The 18,792-nt window shown below is 36.6% G+C and overlaps 1 protein-coding gene across 12 annotated transcripts in view; it reads right to left on the bottom strand.

Moving 5' to 3' along the window:
* Window positions 1-15,011: 15,011 nt before the first annotated feature.
* The window catches only part of trdn (triadin), a 64,627-nt gene continuing 60,846 nt past the window's right edge, over window positions 15,012-18,792 (bottom strand). For 10 of the 12 annotated variants that reach the window (XM_067384267.1, XM_067384268.1, XM_067384269.1 and 7 more), the window contains 2 exons: window positions 17,790-17,834; window positions 15,012-16,849 (listed from right to left, as the gene is read on the bottom strand). In XM_067384267.1, the coding sequence (XP_067240368.1) occupies window positions 16,680-16,849; window positions 17,790-17,834 (215 nt within the window). In that variant the 3' untranslated portion in view covers window positions 15,012-16,679. The remainder of the gene's footprint in view (window positions 16,850-17,789; window positions 17,835-18,792) is intronic. The other 2 variants (XM_067384274.1, XM_067384276.1) reach the window with 2 other exon arrangements.

The following is an 18,792-nucleotide window of genomic DNA, read 5'->3' as shown; positions in this document are numbered from 1 at the left end:
GCTGGGGAGGAGTGTTCCTATAATGCCAGAAAAAAAATGTACAAAGAAAAGGAAATGTTAAGAAGCAAAAGAACACACAAACAGCCTCCAGGAACACTGCAGAGCTGCCAGTTAAAGTGATATTTTTGAAGCAAGAGCTAACGGCGGACGTCCGTATGTAATTGTCAAGTGCCAATTCAAATCTGTAAATACACTTCAGTTCTAGACGTGAGATTGAGGGAGTAATTGTGACATGAACCTGTAAAGACTGCTGTGAATATCCTGTGTGTGCTTCTCGTGGTTATTATGTAGAACATGGTAATGTAGGATGGGTAATCATGCTTATAAAGATTCACAAGCTTTGGGGTTTCCAACATTTATAATGGTGCGTTAAAGTCCTCTTGGGACGTTTGTGTTAAAGAGACCGGTGTGATCAAGTCACTTTCGTCAGAGCAAGATGGCACTGTACCTATTTAACTATACGTAATTTTTTTTTTTTTTTTTACATAAAGTCGTAAATACGATTGATTTTCTTTGAGTTTACGAGTTGGGGGTGTGTCAGTTGGAAACGTGGCTGAATACCTTAATACTTAGGCTTAAACGTATTTAGCAGTGTCGTTAATTAAGACTGCCATCTTGGTCCGACAAAAGTGACTTTTGCGAATTCCCAACTCGTAAATACAAACTTCCAGGAGGACTTGAACGCACTATAATACCCAAATCAAGAGTCGCTCAGGAGTATTTCGAAAGGAAAGCATAGAGCTGTTGACAGCGTCAGACAGACATATGCTACTTCCATTAAAGGAAACACCATCTTTCGTCCAGGTTTCAGTGTTTCACAGCAAATACCCCTTTACGGATTTTTCTAACAAGTGTTTGCTAACATTATTTTACCACAACTTAAGCTGTGTTAACGATTTAGTATTCTTATATCCCAGAGGGGTCGAGTCACATTTAGTAGGCTAGCTGATTCTTCACTGATGGCCTTGTTGTTTACACTATGTCGTAGATCCGTGGAATATTGCTTTATTTCGTAACCATTTCCATGTTGAGTTGTTTCCCAAGGCATCTGTATTCATACCAAGGACAACAAAGTGCTGTCTCTGCCATCTTTCCAACTTCAGAGTCATTGGTTCTGAAGTTAAAGGAATAGTTCACCCAAAAATGAGTATTCTCTGTTAATTCACTTACCCTTATGTCATTCCAAATCAGTATTTGAATCAAGATTTGCCGTCATACGAGTTTGGAACAACACAAGGGTGAGTAAACAAAGACTAAATGGCTGAACTATCCCATTAAAGTATTAATTAAGACTACATCTACACTAATCGGAATACATTTAAAAAAGGTGTTTTCGTTTAATAACGCTCTCCGTCCACACTAGCGTTTTCAAGTGTTTTCCAAAAACACAGCATTTTCATCCACACTAAAACATCTGAAAACGCTTGGGTACCTGTACTGCGCATGAGTAAGATGCTTCGACATCCATCAGGCGATTATTTACATTCCACCTCTTTTAAACGTTGTGGCAATTTGAAGAAATGTGATCTGGAGTATGTACCAATTGACATTAATCTTTAACAACGCTATCAAACTAGAGGTACAACGTCATCCACCATCTTGCTTTGGGCTGAATGGGTCACATGACCGAAAATGCATCATCGTTTTCGAAAACCTCCGTTTTCACTATCCACACCACAACGCGAAAACGCCTTTTTCAAATTATAAGAAACACCTCTCAGGAGCTGTTTACACGATACTGCTTTTAACTAAAAACCGAACATTTTTTTATGCATTTCGGCAGTTTGTTTTTCACGACAATGGCATTCTGGGGGACTGAAAATGCAAATTTTGAAAACAGGATACAAGTTTATGAAAACGATACCGTTAAGATACCGTTAATCGAAAAACGCGAAGGAAAAACTTTTCCGTTTTTAGTACATCGTTGTCATGTACACGTGCCCTCAGTATGGACGGAAGGCCAAAACGGAGAGAAAAGGATGCGTTTTCAAATGAAAACATAATAGTGTGGACAAAGCCTAAATTTCTTTAGCATTACAAAACCAAATTTAAACAGTAACACTAACACAGTGGTTTACACAGAGCCATAAACAAGGCGTTGTACAGTGACACATGCTAATGCATGCTTCCACATGGTTATCATGGTATGGTCAGCTTATGGTTTAGATTGTGTGAAAATAGTTTATTCTAAATTATTCAGCTGTTTTATGGAATGCTGTGTTGTCATTAGTCTTCTTGGCAAAAGGATTTTGCAGCGGTTTAGTTTCAAGCCTGAACGAGTGAATTTGGGCTAAACACAGATCATGTCACCATTTGATTTCAGGGATTTCTTTCTTTGTGCGTATGTGTAAGGAACAAGGGCAATATACATTTACAGTGTACATTTAAAATATAAAGTACATAAAAATCTTCCAGGCTTGAGATTTGCTGAGATTTCCATGGGAGCAAATAATTAATCATCCTCACTGATTTTGAGTGAATGATACTTCCCGGACAAAATATACAATATAATCAAAACCTCTAAATAGCTAAACAGTCAAATTTAGAAGTACTGTGGATATCTTACTATTTTGTGTGGTATAAAATGTAAAATTCTGTGGGCACAGCTTCTGTACAGTGGCTCAGTTTGGTCCTGTTTTTATTTTCTTATTTCATAACAATCCATAAGTATTCATATGTAGTGTTTATACATATATTTTGTACATTTGGATATATGCTGAAACATACAATATAGATGCATTGACAGCATCTAAAACAATCATATTTATATATCAGCACAGCTTTAGAAACATAAAAAATCTTTATGAATCCTTAATATTGTATTATCTATCTATATATATATATATATAATTTTGATTAAACCATCAAAATATTTTAAATATGAGGGAAGCTCAAAACACTATAAGGTATATTTCTGATATTATATCTATTATTTTGCAAAAAAAAAAAAAATACTATGTACAAACTCACAGGAAAAAACATACATTGACTACAACCAATTATTAATATTTATTAATCAAGTTTTGGAATAAGCAATATTAAATCATTTTCATTGTTTCAATTTTAATTTTTGCATGTTTCAATGTGCTTATCACAATTGACTATATGTGTGTGTGTGTATGTGTGCATACATACATGCATGCATACATACATACATGTGTGTGTGCAATTTTAGTCATAATATACCATTATATACTTATTTGTAATGTTATGATGTCATGGATTAAATACAATACAATCAGCCTCTTAATTCCATTCATTATTCATAAACATCTTTACAGTTGTTTATACTGTACATAGCCTAGTTATATTTTAAATGCTGTTAATACATTGTGTATGTTTCAGTGTTTATACAAACAAAAGAAAAAACATTGATATTTTTTTTCCATCTGCAGCTTTGGACACTAAGTCTGTACCACTTATATCTATACCAGACTTTCCAACAAGCAGGCTAACAGTCCAGATTTATATTTTGCTGACAACTTGTGTTAAGGAAAGTGATCTCCAGTTTTTATTTGCTAAAATTAAAGTCTGCCCACTGTCATGACTCACTGGGTTTCTAACATCTCGAGGAGCAAAAATTCTTTCTAAACACCTTGCTGTTTCATCCTGAACAGAAACAAAAAGCTGACAATTGGCTGTTTTTAATCTGAATGTATTTCCCAGAGAGTGATGTCATACTACTTTGGGTTCAGAGAATGCCGTTATGTATAGTCCTTATTACATTTCCTGAATCATGGGAGGATGTTCAGACATAGTGAGCAGAAAGGAATCAAACGATGGTGTAAATTGTTTCAGTATATATTTAGTGGAGCTGTGTTAATGCCATGATCAGTATTTTAATACACCTTGAATTTATTTGTATTCCTGTATATGTTTTTGGTCATGCTGCATTATGAACAGCCTTGTTTGTATTTTAGGCAATCGGAATGTTGATCAAATTGTCTCCATTTTTCTAGCCTTGCTTTCTATGGATACGTATTGCCATTACAACCAAAGCAACCCTGGGTCAAGGAAAACGACAATTATTCCCTGCTTTTCTAAAGACTACAGGAACAATGCATTCGGTATTTCTTTGATTGTTGACTTATCTTTTCCATATCACTTTGATTGTATAATAGGGTGTTAGTGCTGAGAAGCCCATGCAGTATAGAGGTATTATCATGCAGAACACTACATGTGGTTTAAAGGAACCTGTTGAATGGAAGTAAATATGTGTTTATGTCCTTTCAAAATGCTGAGATAAATTATGTAACTGAAACTAAACTGCGAAAGGAAAAAAAGCAGCCAATAAATATTGATATACATAGTTTAAACCTTATCACTTTCTGTCTTTGAACTCAGCTTGGTTTTTTCTTTTCATTTTGTCACTTTCAAAAGCTTTACTCACCCTCAAGCCATCCTAGGTGTATATGACTTTCTTCTTTGTGATGAACACAATCGCAGAAATACTAATAAATATCCTGACGCATCCGAGCTTTATAATGGCAGTGAACAGGGGTCACAAGTATGAGCTGAAGAAAGTGCTTCCATCCACATCCATTCATCATAAATGTATTCCACACGCCTCTGGAGGGTTAATAAAGGCCTTCTGAAGCGAAGCGTTTGTGTAAAAAAATATATATATATATTTACCAAGTTATGAAGTAAAATATAGCTTCCGCCAGATCGCCTTCCATTTTCAAGTGGCGTCGCGTCAGTTACACTTTTTCCGTAACTTGAATACGGAAGGTGTAGGACGTAGTGTAAGCTTTTTGAACTGCTGGAGTTTTACACTTTCTTCATAAATAAAAAGAATACAGAAGGCGGATGATTCAGGATATTTATTAATATTTCGGCGATTGTGTTCATCAGAAAGTCATGTAAACCAAGGATGGCTTGAGGGTGAGTAAAGCTTGGGGTAATTTTCATTTGGAAGTGAACTAACGTTAATCCTTTAAGCCCTTGGTATATTTCGTTTTTATGTACGCTCACAGTCGAACACACAGCCTTGCAAAGTATACTTCATTTGACCCGTACGCATTCACAGGCGTTCGACGCATGTGTAGTTTTGAGCAATATCTCGCCGCGAGTTACGGTTACAACCCATGTAAACATCTTTGTATTCTTTCATGCTATAGTTGTAAAAATGAGGGTACTTTCTAACCTCTTTACACACACAATCTCTCGCCTTAGTAGGCCTCCGCTGTCGCTGTAGCTTGCATGAACTCCGGTCTGTTCTGTTTATGCAGTCGACGCCCCCATTGCACGATTGCCACCTTGTGGATAAACTAATTACTGCAACAACAACAACAAAAATAAATAAATACGAAAAGTAGCGGTTACCAAAATCTGGCGGTGCGCGTACTCTTCTGAGGACGAAATTGGCGTCACGCACACTGCATGCTGACCCTCGCGTACGCATAAAAAGTGAAGTATACTTTTATCTGTAATAGGCTATGCTAACGCTTTATTTTGATGGTCCCCCAACAGACATTCTACTGACTATAATAAGTAACTTTGCAAGTACATGTCAACTTGGGCTATTCTACTAACCCTAACAATAATACTCTACTAATACTCTAATCAGAGTTAGTTGACAGTTCAACAGAGAATTTAAAGGGGACCATCAAAATAAAGTGTAATCAAAAGTAATAATTCAGCATCCTTGCTAAATAAAAGTATGACTGCTAGGCTAGTTGAAATGAAAGTGCAACATTACTTATAAAATTTGATAAAAAGTGACAGTAAAAACATTATATATATACATATATGAAGACTTCAGATGCAAAAGCCTCAAAAAAGTGCCGTCTGAAATTTTCTTCTAAAATGAGCTTTTTTATCAAGCTCATATGTTTAGTGAAGTTCCTAAACGTAATTTAGGGAGGAGCGAGCCCATCTAATCTTCCAATCAACAGCCAGAGTATCTCTTCAGTCTCAGCTGTTTCAGCATCCCTCCACCTCCCCAAACTCCACCTTCATTTCAGGTACCTTGCCCTATGTAATCACATCCTATATTTATTCACTGGGGGGTGTATCAGAGCTCGAGTTGAAGATGCTTCATCGAGCCCCTCCTCAGTGGACAGCAAGCCAAATTAGCTAAACTAATACCCTAAAGATTATATGGGCAAACGAACTTGTTAAGGTTCAGTAATTTCACTTTAATGGCAAATAATAGGTCCTTTTCATCGCCATTTAAGTGAAATAACTGAACATAAACATACAAGCTTGATAAAAATGCTCATTTTATAAGAAAATTTCAGATGGCATTTAGAGGCTTTTGCATCTGAAGTCTTCACATGTTATCATAGATCTAACTCTTTCTATTCATCAAAGAATCCTGGAAAAAAATCACATTTTCCACAAAAATATTACTGTTTTTAAACATTGATCATGATAAGAAATGTTTCTTGAGCACCAAATCAGCATATTGGAATGATTTCTGAAGGATTATGACACTGAATTACATTTTAAAATATATGTATTAGATATTATTATATTTTAAATAATAATGATATTTCACAATACGAATTTACTGTATTTTTTGATCAAATAAATGCAGCTTTCTTGAGCATAAGAGACTTCTTTCAAAAACAATAAAACTGTTGAAGGGTAGTGGTATAATGTTTTGTACTGCAGCCCATCATAACACAAACGTTTTTAGGTGTTTTATCATTCACCAGGAGAAAATCTTTGGTCCAGTCACTTTAAGCATAGCTCTCCACAACCAGTCGCTTGATGTGAGGTATCACAATCACACATAAAGGACATAAACAAGGTTTCAGTTCAATTAGGAAATGCTCTTACAGTCCAAAAAGCCTTTTTAGCTTATGTGTGCAGCTAATAAGTTTGAATCCGTTGTTAACACTCTGAAGGGACAGTTTGTTTGCTGAGCATGCACAAAGCAGTTGCCAAAATCTTCCTGTTGTCCTGATCTCATTCTGTGCCGCCCACTCAGAGCATCTGCTGATTCTGCCGTGGACACACCCTGAGCCCTCGTGTACAAGCGCAGCACAAAACCACTGGCCTCCTGCATTATTTAGTGAGGGTGTCATCATCAGATCAGCTCGCACCACCTTCAGTGTGCAATCGGGCCGCGGCTCTCTGACGCACATGTAATACACTGCGGTGGAGAGTCTAATTAAAAAACATTCGTCATATTTAAGACCATGTCATATGTGTGCTGACCATAATGGTCACTCTCTGCATGCATCGCTCTGCATTACTTACAGCATGGAGTCGCTCCTCCTCAGTAAGGAATAGGATGTGCAGACCTATTTATCTCCAGGGCTTTTATTGTCTACTGAGACCATGGGATGCCAGTGCTAATATGAGATTCACAGTCACACTGTCTTCTCGAGACAGCAGTTTCCATATCGGAGAGTTTGCCCTCGTCTAAACCGGCCTCTTTTAAATGGAGATGAAGCACTGATCCTGCCCCGAGGAACCGTTGCTGCCGATGAGAGTGGGAGACTACTTGCTTTTATGGAACAGCAGGGTGTTTGTGATTCATGGATGTTCATTCAGTACAATCATGATGAATGACACTAACTGAATATATGTTGCATTCATGTGTGTTAAAATACTTTCTTCCTATAAGCCAATTTACGGAGCAAGTTGAGTTTTTGGGTGAACATTACATGCCTGTTGAGGAAGTTGGTCTCTCTTTCGGACACACTAGTGCACTGACAATATCAAGATGGACAGTTAATTTAAAAAGACACGCCGATTTAGCTTCAGGTTTTGGGATTTTACTAACAATTATAATTATCTGAATATACAAACCCGATTCCAAAAAAGTTGGGACACTGTACAAATTGTGAATAAAGAAGGAATGCAATAATTTACAAATCCCATAAACTTATATTTTATTCACATTAGAATATAGATAACATATCAAATGTTGAAAGTGAGACATTTTGAAATGTCATGCCAAATATTGGCTCATTTTGGATTTCATGAGAGCTACATATTCCAAAAAAGTTGGGACAGGTAGCAATAAGAGGCCGGAAAAGTGAAATGTACATATAAGGAACAGCTGGAGGACCAGTTTGCAACTTATTAGGACAATTGGCAACATGATTGGGTATAAAAAGAGCCTCTCAGAGTGGCAGTGTCTCTCAGAAGTCAAGATGGGCAGAGAATCACCAATTCCCCCAATGCTGTGGCGAAAAATAGTGGAGAAATATCAGAAAAAAGGAGTTTCTCAGAGAAAAAGGCGTTTTCTCTGGGCCAAGGCTCATTTAAAATGGACTGTGGCAAAGTGGAAAACTGTTCTGTGGTCAGACGAATCAAAATTTGAGGTTCTTTTTGGAAAACTGGGACGCCATGTCATCCAGACTAAAGAGGACAAGGACAACCCAAGTTGTTATCAGCGCTCAGTTCAGAAGCCTGCATCTCTGATGGTATGGGGTTGCATGAGTGCGTGTGGCATGGGCAGCTTACACATCTGGAAAGGCACCATCAATGCTGAAAGGTATATCCAAGTTCTAGAACAACATATGCTCCCATCCAGACGTCATCTCTTTCAGGGAAGACCTTGCATTTTCCAACATGACAATGCCAGACCACATCCTGCATCAATTACAACATCATGGCTGCGTAGAAGAAGGATCCGGGTACTGAAATGGCCAGCCTGCAGTCCAGATCTTCCACCCATAGAAAACATTTGGCTCATCATAAAGTGGAAGATGCGACAAAGAAGACCTAAGACAGTTGAGCAACTAGAAGCCTTTATTAGACAAGAATGGGACAACATTCCTATTCCTAAATTTGAGCAACTTGTCTCCTCAGTCCCCAGACGTTTGCAGACTGTTATAAAAAGAAGAGGGGATGCCACACAGTGGTAAACATGGCCTTGTCCCAACTTTTTTGAGATGTTTTGATGCCAGGAAATTTAAAATCAACTTAATTTTCCCTTAAAATGATACATTTTCTCACTTTAAACAGTTGATATGTCATCTATGTATAAAATATTGAAATTTGAAACTTCCATATCATTGCATTCTGTTTTTATTCACAATTTGTACAGTGTCCCAACTTTTTTGTAATATATATATATATATATATATATATATATATATATATATATATATATATAACAGGTAGTTCCTGTCCTTGATTCTGATCAATAGCTTTGATTTATTCACGATAAAACATGGCTATGACTGCTTCACTCAATGGTTCTGTGTATCACTACACAACACCCTTAGCAACGTAAACTGTATGTTCTCAATTGATATTGTTCATTGAAGCCCAGAAGAGTTTTGTGAGAAAGAGACTTAAGGTGATGATACACGGGGCAACTTTTTGAGCAATGTTGCTTGGGCACTTTCCCATTGAGAATGAGCAACAAATTTATAACTGGATACGTTAGATCGGTTGTGGGCAATTTTTTGAGATCCTCCAATCAGAATGTTAGCAGCCGATCACGTGACCGGTTCGGAGATTTCAGAAAAAATTCAAACAAGATGGCGGCCTCTCAGCGGCAGTGGAGCGGAGAAAAGGAGTGTGAACTTTTATCTTTGTACGCTAGTAAGTTGTCATGCGTCAACCCAAAACGGAATTTACCTCATATATTGCTTAAAATACCAACAACTGTCCGAAAGTAATGTGTGTATGCTGTAATGAAACTATTGAATGATTTCAGTTAAATACTAAATTGACGGAATCCTTCAACGTCTGTAGTAGCGTAGGCTGTAGGGCGTTTGACATTTGAATAGCTTTTGGTGCGATCGACGCGGGTTCGAATCCGCCTTTTGCCGAACTCGCTCTTCTCCCTTTTCCTGTCACAAATCAGATCGGAAAGGCATTTATTTTTAATAAAAATGAAGAAAATATTTGAAAAGTTGAAATAATGTGCCTAACAAGTGTTTATAATAAAGTATTTATTGAGTTGGCAATAGATTTGCTCCTCTCTGATTGGTTGTTGCCAACTGTCTGTTGCCCTAATTAGTTGCCCAGCAACATTGCTCAAAAAGTTGCCCCGTGTATCATCACCTTTAGTGAGCGAGTTTATTACCTGCATTCAGATTTAGCATTTTCCTTCAGGTCAGTTCTGTGTTCATAATAAAAAATATGTTTAAATGTCCGATGTATTATTTTGTCCTTTTAACAGTTAAGGGGTTTTCCCTGACTGACAGCAGTAGTCATACATTTTTCAGTTGCTTCTTGTTCCGTGTTCACAACAATTCAGTCTTTTCAATGTAAAAGTCTTCACTACTGACTGACACACTCATAAAGACAGTCTTTGCCGCCATCTAATGGTGTGATAATGTAACTTCTGTTGCTGTTCACGGTCAGGGACTATTTTTTTCCGGCGGAATAAAAGCTTTTAGTAAGAGTTTACTTCATGAAAGTTGCATTGTTACATATTTTTGGCTTTAATATTTGTATTGTGTGGTAACCGTTATATAAAAGCAATAAGGTACTCGAGGCTAGTGCTGTATCGCGAATTAGTCATGGCTGAAGGGGTTGCAGCGCCCTTCAGCCGTGACTTATTCACGATACAGCGCAGCCTCTCATACCTTATTGTTTACATCAGATCATTATACATTATTACTACCTTTGCAAAGAATTATTATTATTAACAATAATATTAATATTAATCATGTGTTTCCACAAAGAATGTGAAGCAGCACAACTGTTTTCAACATTGATAATAAGAAAAATTTTTGAGTAATAAATCAGCATATTAGAATGATTTCTGATGTGACTGATGACTGGAGTAATGATTCTAAAAATGCAGCTTTGCCATCACAAACAGGGACGTGCACAGGAATTTTGAGGGGCAGTTGCTCCTCAAAAAAAGGCTACTACCCTACCGGGTGCCCGAATATGGAAGTGAATGAGGCTTTGCGATTTTATTTATTTATTTATTTTTTTAATCTAGGCCTACGTGAAATTCTGCATACATTGTATTAATTTTTTAATTTTTTTCCACCTCGGAAGGGCAACGTGAGTCGAGAAGGGCATATGGGCAGTTGCCCGGGCAACCTGAGCAACCCCCGTGCAGGTCCCTGATCACAAGAATAAATTGCTTGGAAGGCAGATGTGTGAATATACATATACTTACACACACTGTATACTATAGGTGTTACTCAATAATGCTTTGATTTACAGAAAAAAGAAATCCCCTTTCTGTATTTTTTTATATAGAGCTACTCAGAGCATGGAGCACATTGCAATCATGTAATTATCTGGCTGACCCAGATATCTTTGCTCATCAGCTGATGTGACCTGCTTGAGCCACACTACTTATCCAGACTGAGGCCTAGAATCCAGAACCTTGGCTTAGATCGTGTATTTTTTATAGCCAGGCAGCCATGGAGAATTCGGCTTAAAATAGTGGACTCGTTTTATGTTGCTCTCCACAGATGTGGGCTTGAAAAGGGCATACTAGAGGGAATTACAACGGCAAAGTAAGAATTTATTCACCAGCTTCTCCTGAGAAGATTAGATTCAATTAAAAATATGAATGGCCTTATCAAGGGTATCCAGACAACACTGTTGTAATCTTATAAGAAACTGGAGAAAGCTCAGAATTGTTGAAGAGTCTATCTGTGAATCTCCATAATGTTTATTTATAAGTTGAATGTAGATGAACTTTAACATATCGCTTAAGTCATGAACAAAGAGAAGAAAAATCACTGAGAAAAGACTATATTTGGAATACTGAATACTATGCAGAATTTAAATTGATGACAAAACTCACAGAAGTGTTACTAACCCACTATCATTTTGTAGAAAAAAGACTTTGATGTTACATTCATAACAAAACCTCCATAGACTGAATTATACAGGCTGCTTTTTTTTCTATCATTTATTTATAACTGCCTTCAAACATTTGGCACATATTAATTTTCCAAAATAAAATATGAATTTTTTTCACCCAAATGAAAAAGTACACAAAAAAGACATTCTGTCACAGACAAGTTTGCACACTTTATTACCAGAATTTTGCCCACTCCAAGATAGAATCCAGCAAGATGTAAATAAAACAAAAAACAACATTGATTTAGTCAAAATTTCCTTTGGTTCTACTGACAGATCTTATTCAACATTCATAAGAACATGACAGTTTGACATATTTAAAACTGTAAACTAGGTCTCTGTGATGTGATGACAAATTATGGAGCAATCTGACATGTCCTAGTAAAACCGATAAATCAAACCACAAAATCCTACTAATTTGTGAAAGGAAAAGTGATCTATCCTTTTATAAGCGAAACATAATATAGCTTATAAGGCAGAGGTGCTCATGTCATCAGGTCTTATGAAAGAAGGATCATTTAGCAGCCTCTATTGAAATTCAGTGTAACAAGCTAATTTAGCACATCAAAAACTGACATGTGCAATATTCTCAGGGGTCATGCAATACCAAACACATTCAAAAACTGTAAGAACAACTTCTGTCACCTCTTAAAATTAAATGTTTAGCCCTACACATGGATTTTATACATCTATTGCACTCAAAGCCTTTTGAGAATCAACAACTGAGGTTCCACCTCGTAAACAATGCATTTTCACTGTAAACTGTCTCTCATTTAAGCTAAGACAGTGATTTTTCTCAATGTCGGACTAAAATGGTTTCCCATTTCATAAGTGTTTTTCAGGGTCATCAATATTTATATTGTTCATTCTTACATTTATATAATATATATTAGGAAGATCCACAGTACAGTTGACGTCCTCTCTGCAGGAAGCTGCATGCTGTAACTTCAAAGTGAGATTATTTCTGTGGCCTACTTCTATGTTCAAAGTCAGACAGTTACAGCTAACTGTCTCACTATGTCCTGATTAAAGAGAAACAGCCTTCTGCTGCAATCACTACTTACAGTACTAACATTATGCAGTCTTTCTATGACCATATGTAGCCCATATGTAGAGCAGCAATCAAAATTCAGCTGGCTGTTCACTCTTGTTCTTGTCATTTAGATTTTTTTCACTGCTGTTGATTATGAGAAGACATTCAAGGACATACAGTATTTTAGGTTTTGCCGATCCTTAAGTTACTGAAAATAAATATCACACGTAACAGAGGACAGCTAATAAGAGCTGTGCGAGTAAACCTCACTCCCCTGGGCTCAAGAGGCGCACTAGTGATTGTTACTGGGGACTACGGTCTTTAGTGTCCTTGTTAGAGTGCCAGCCTCACATGCCACAGACGACGGTTCGAATCCCACCAGGAGTTAAGTTGGGTTGCGTTGGTGTCGTGACCCGGATGGGAGTAAGTGTAACGGAAGCATGCTTGTAAGAGCTGTGAGAATAAACCTCACTCACCCGGCCTCAAGAGGCATGCTAGAGGATACGGTTTTTAGCATCCTTGTTAGTGCGTCCACCTCCCCTGCCGGAGAAGGCAGTTTGAATCCCACTTGGAGCGGTGCGAGTAGAACCTGAGGGGTTACGTTGGTGCCATGACCCGGATGGGAGTGAGTGTAACGGAAGCAGTCTAGTAAGAGCTGCGAGAGTAAACCTCATTCCCCCAGCTTCTCTGAGACTCAAGTGCAGCCCCTATCTCTTCGAATGGGGAGACATCAAATTCTCCAAAGCTGTTTGCCAAGCTTTCAATTAAATTTCATATTTGAAAGCACCAATGAAAACTGACATCAACTGTTTCATAAATTTTGCTTGAATCATGACAAAAAAATTGTATTTTTCAGGCTGGATCAAGCTAATGCGCAGTCACTTCGAAGGCGCGCGTCTGACTGTTTCTATAGGAACCGGAGCTTCTCACGGCAGCTGAGGTGACGCAATGACTTTACCAAACGGCAATTGGCTCTTATTTACAAGGCGGGACTTATTCCCCCATATTGCACATTGCACTTTTTCCGCCATATTGCGCGTTGCACTTTTTCCCATTCAAAACAATACGAGAGTGAAGCATCTTGTGTTATTCTAGATTCTTTGGGTTTAGGGAGTTGAGTGTAACGGAGGCAGGCTAGGAAGCGCTGTGCAAGTAAACCTAACCCCCCCGGCCTCAAGAGGCACGCTATAGGCTGTAGTCTTTAGCGTCCTTGTTAGTGTGCCCGCCTCCCGGAGACGCCGGTTCGAGTCCTGTTCAGAGCAGTGTGAGTAGAACCAGGGGGTTACGTTGGTGCCATGAACCACATGGGACTTAGTGTAACAGAAGCAGGCTAGGTAAGAGCTGCAAGAGTAAACCTCACTCCCCCAGCCTCAAGAAGGATGTTACGGTTTTTAGCATCCTTGTTAGTGCGCCCTCCTCCCATACCAGAGAAGCAATTTCGAAGCCTGCTCGAAGTAGTGCGAGTAGAACCGAAGGGGTTATGCTGGTGCCGTGACCCGGATGGGAGTGAGGTTTATGGAGGTGAGTATAACGGAGGCAGGCTAGAAAGAGTTGGGCAAGTAAACCTCACTCTCCCAGCTTCAGGAGGCATGCTTGAGGCTGCGGTCTTTAGCGGTCTTGTTAGCGTGCCCGCCTCCCATTTCGGTTTGAGTCGTGCTCAGAGCAAAATGTTACAGGAACAAGATGCCTCAGATAATGGACAGATATCCATCAGATCAACAATCAACATCTTGAAAATCACTGTTGGTCAGTAAAGTCAAATAATATATACATATATCTCCCTTACTCTACTACTGTATTTTACAGTAAATCAACACACTTTTTGATGACTATCTAGGGCAGGGGTCTTCAACAGACAAAATACTTTATAAAAAAATATTTTCTTACTCTGTATTTTTTTCTTAATTTCCAGCACAAAAATCTATACATTCTTAACTCAAGATATATTTACTTGAGAAACAATATAATAAGATATTAAGTCTTGTTTTTTGAACAGTTGATCATAATGTGAGTTCATGAGTAAAACCAGAAGAAAATATCTGCCAATGGGGTCAGAAAAATGAAACTCAAAGTATAAACAAGGTTCTTTTTCTGACCACATTGGCATATTTTTTTCTCTTTTTAAGCAAGAACTTACTTCATTTTGACATTTTTTTCAAAAAACAAGACTTAATATAAAGTAATTTTGCTTCTCAAGTAAATACATCTTGATTTAAGAATGTTATGAGATTTGTACTGGGAAAAAAACAACAAAAAACACTGAGTTAAGAAAGTAATTTTTGCTGGTAAGCAAAACCAAGCTAAATACAGTATTTAATTGTCCAACCTACATTAAAAATATTAATTAAAATTAAAACAATGTACAAGAATCTGTACATCTTTCATGATTATAAATAATTCAGTAACTTAATAAATAAGACAATAAATAAGGTCTTATTTTTTTTTAACATAATACATTAACTAACATGAACTAACAATAAGCAATATATTCTTCCAGGATATATTAACCTGTATGTATTGTTAATGTTAGTTAATAAAAGTGTTCATGTTCATTTCAGTTCACATTGAATTAAATAATGTTAACAGATACAACTTTTGATCTTAAAAATGTATTAGTCATTGTTGAGATTAACATTAATATTGTTCATTGTTAGTTCTTGTTAACTAATGTTAACAAATGAAACCTTATTATAAAGTGTTAGCAATAATATTATATTATTAATAATAATCATTACTTAATGGCTCTTCCATGTAGCAACAAAACAAAGAATGTAAATACATTAAAATGTCATATTTTAGAGCAAGCTTAAAATGCAGCTCATTTTGTATCAACAAAGGGGTCTTTCAGTTTGAAAAAACTTGAAGACCACTGATCTATCTAGAGAAAACTATTGCACAGTGGGCAAATACTGTAAAACACTGTATTTTCGGTATACTTTATGCACACAAGTATAGCACAACTGCTTTAGGTTTTACCTGTACATGAAAAGTTCTATTTTACATATTGAATTCACTACCATAAATCCAATAACCCCCAATAAGTGGTTTCAATTAACTAAAGAGATACCCAAGAAAAGTCTGAGTCAAGTAAAATGAAAGCCTTTCATTATTTAGAGGCTTTTGTGTGCCTTAATTTCTTAATGTCTCTTTCAATTCTATAAGGATGTAAGCTTTTTTCATTGGTTAAGATAGAAATCGGATTCAGTCCAAATGGCGTCCTCCTGTTTCTAATGGCCATGCATACAAATGCAGAAAGATCCCAGACCCTGGTAGAACCCAGACACACTATGCATAATCTTATTACCAATGAGCCAAAGGAAATGGCCTGGGCCAAAAGATAAGGCCCTTAGTGAATGTGTACTGCAGTATTACTTTCTGTAATGAGATCATATACTTTGACATAGAAAAATAAATATCTGAATATTTAGAGCAACACTTAAATTATTTAACCATGTCTAAATTTGCTTAGCTGCTGAGTAGTCTTATGTACAATATGAAAAAAAAGCCCCAGCAGAATTTTCCCTGCAACAAATGTAAACAGATGTTTTAAGATCTCAAATAAATAAATAAAAAATTGAATCTACACAGTAACATTTCATTAACAGGCGCTTATTCATTAAATATATTTTTTAAAATGTACATTATAATTTATTTATATTTCTTTGAAGTAATTGCATATTCATTTTTGTCAAAACTGTGAAACTGTGATCAGATTCAAAAGCCACTTATGGAGGAATGGAGAGCGTGCATTGAAAAACCAGGGACCTCCATTCGTTCTTTTAAGTCTCTGTGATAGTTTAGGTGGAGAGCTCTTGAGAGCCCAGCAGCACTGTGTTTTTACAGCAGTTTATAAGCAGTTTACACCTGCCAGGGCCGGATGGGGTCTGTCATCCTGTTACTGGCCAGCTGCGCGGGCTTTCTGCTGCAGTAATGCGGCCCTCTGCTCCATCATGGCTCTCATCATGGTGGGGTTAATAGCTGGACTCATAGCAGGGGACATGGGCCGCAGTGGATATTGGCTGGATTTTGTGCTCATTAAAACACACTGGAAGTACGGGATCTTGCCTGTAATATAAAGAACGAGTGATTCTCAGTTCTGATGTCAGGTGCAACAGAAAAATAACCAGAAATAAATAAAATAAAAACACAGAACAGTTCTAAACACACACGTGTGCATGGGCGCATACTTATATGTGGTTTACAGGCACTCTCTATAGCATAATGTTTTATTTTAACTGTCCAAGCTGTATATTCTATCCCCTTATATTAAACCTACCCATCATAGAAAACTTTTGCCATATAGTATATAGTATGTTTTTTTAAGCCTTTTTGCTTATGTTTTAATAACCATGTCCTTATACACATTTGTGTTGTCACAAATTATACATGCGCGCACACACACACACACACACACACACACACACACACACACACACACACACACACACACACACACACACACACACACACACACACACACACACACACACACACACACACACACACATATATATAATATATATTACACATATATACACACACACACACACACACAAATACATTATTTAAAATTGCATAAATTATTTTTGAAATGAAGGTTACATTAAAAACATACATTTTTTTTTTTTAACATTAGATGTTAAATTTTAATGTTAAATCATCTATTGTTTTATATAGAATTGTTCTGTAGTCTATAAAGTATTTAATGGAATTATATCAGAAGTAACTGTAATTAAAGTGCAGAAAAATTAAGTAATTTTTCAAGGGAAAAATAATTAAATTACAGTAATGAATTACTTAGTAATGCTTTACTCTCAACACTGAAAAACAGAAAATAAAGCAATAACTGAAAGATATTCAGTTATTATAAAGCATCTCTACTGCTTGATGTTTGTCTGGCAACGGCTATGCAAAATTCCATATTGAAATGTAACAATAATGTACAGTGTCTGAAACTGGCAAAAGTACTATAATGCATGTATGGTGTGGAATTAGATGAACTTACCTGGCTTTTTGCCCTCTGTGACATTTTCCTCCACCTTCAGCTCTTCTAATTAAAGTTGTTTGAGAGAGAAATTGAAACATTTTTTTACTCATTTCAGCATATAATAGGAAGTGCTGCTGTAGCAAATCTTTAAATTACATGGCAAATACATTCAGTAAAGGATAAATATCTGTTAATGTGACATTTAGTTATCAGGGTTGCTTTAAGGTGACATGACAAAGCTCAGCTCTCAGAGGAATCATTTTTACATGCAGTAGACCGATCTGAGAACATCCTCAGAGGTAGAGTTGGAGACCTGAATTGTAAAGTAATGACGACCTTCAAAAATTACTTTAAATGGATGAAAACCAGGCTTGTGAATAATAATAAAAAAAAGTCACTTGTGACCTTGGCAGGATTACATATCCTTAAAAATTCAGAGACTTCCCAAGGAGAAACACATTATATATTATATTAAATGAAAATATATATATATATATATATATATATATATATATATTAGTATATATATATGTGTGTGTGTGTGTGTGTGTGTGTGTGTGTGTGTGTGTATTACATAATATACATAATACATATATTAAAGAGAATTCCTTGGTGAACTATAACATTAAGAAATGGTCATCTGAAGAGTAAATACAAGTAAGTGCCACTGAAATGACACAAATGCTGCATTTGCAGGTATTCACAGTGAAACTGTGGGGATTAATATTCAGTAATATTATTGATTTGATTGGATGAGAACTGAATTGAACTGGATGATGATATTACTGTTTTCTGCAGAGCTTCTACTTTTTGCGTCGATTTTGTTTCATGTTTCATAAAAACTCAATCAACACTGAACTGACTTCAGCTGAAAAATGACAATATTGTCTATTTTAAAGCTGCCTTACAGCTGAATTGAATTCTGTTTTCATCATTGATTATTTCTCTGTTTAGTTTTAGTTTTACAATCTGCGCTGTATAAAGTAATAAATTAAGGTGATTTGACTTGATTGTCCTTATC

This window comes from Chanodichthys erythropterus, chromosome 4 (assembly GCF_024489055.1).
Source record: "Chanodichthys erythropterus isolate Z2021 chromosome 4, ASM2448905v1, whole genome shotgun sequence".
In the NCBI taxonomy this organism is placed as follows: domain Eukaryota; kingdom Metazoa; phylum Chordata; class Actinopteri; order Cypriniformes; family Xenocyprididae; genus Chanodichthys; species Chanodichthys erythropterus.
This window is presented reverse-complemented; position numbering and strand designations above follow the sequence as displayed.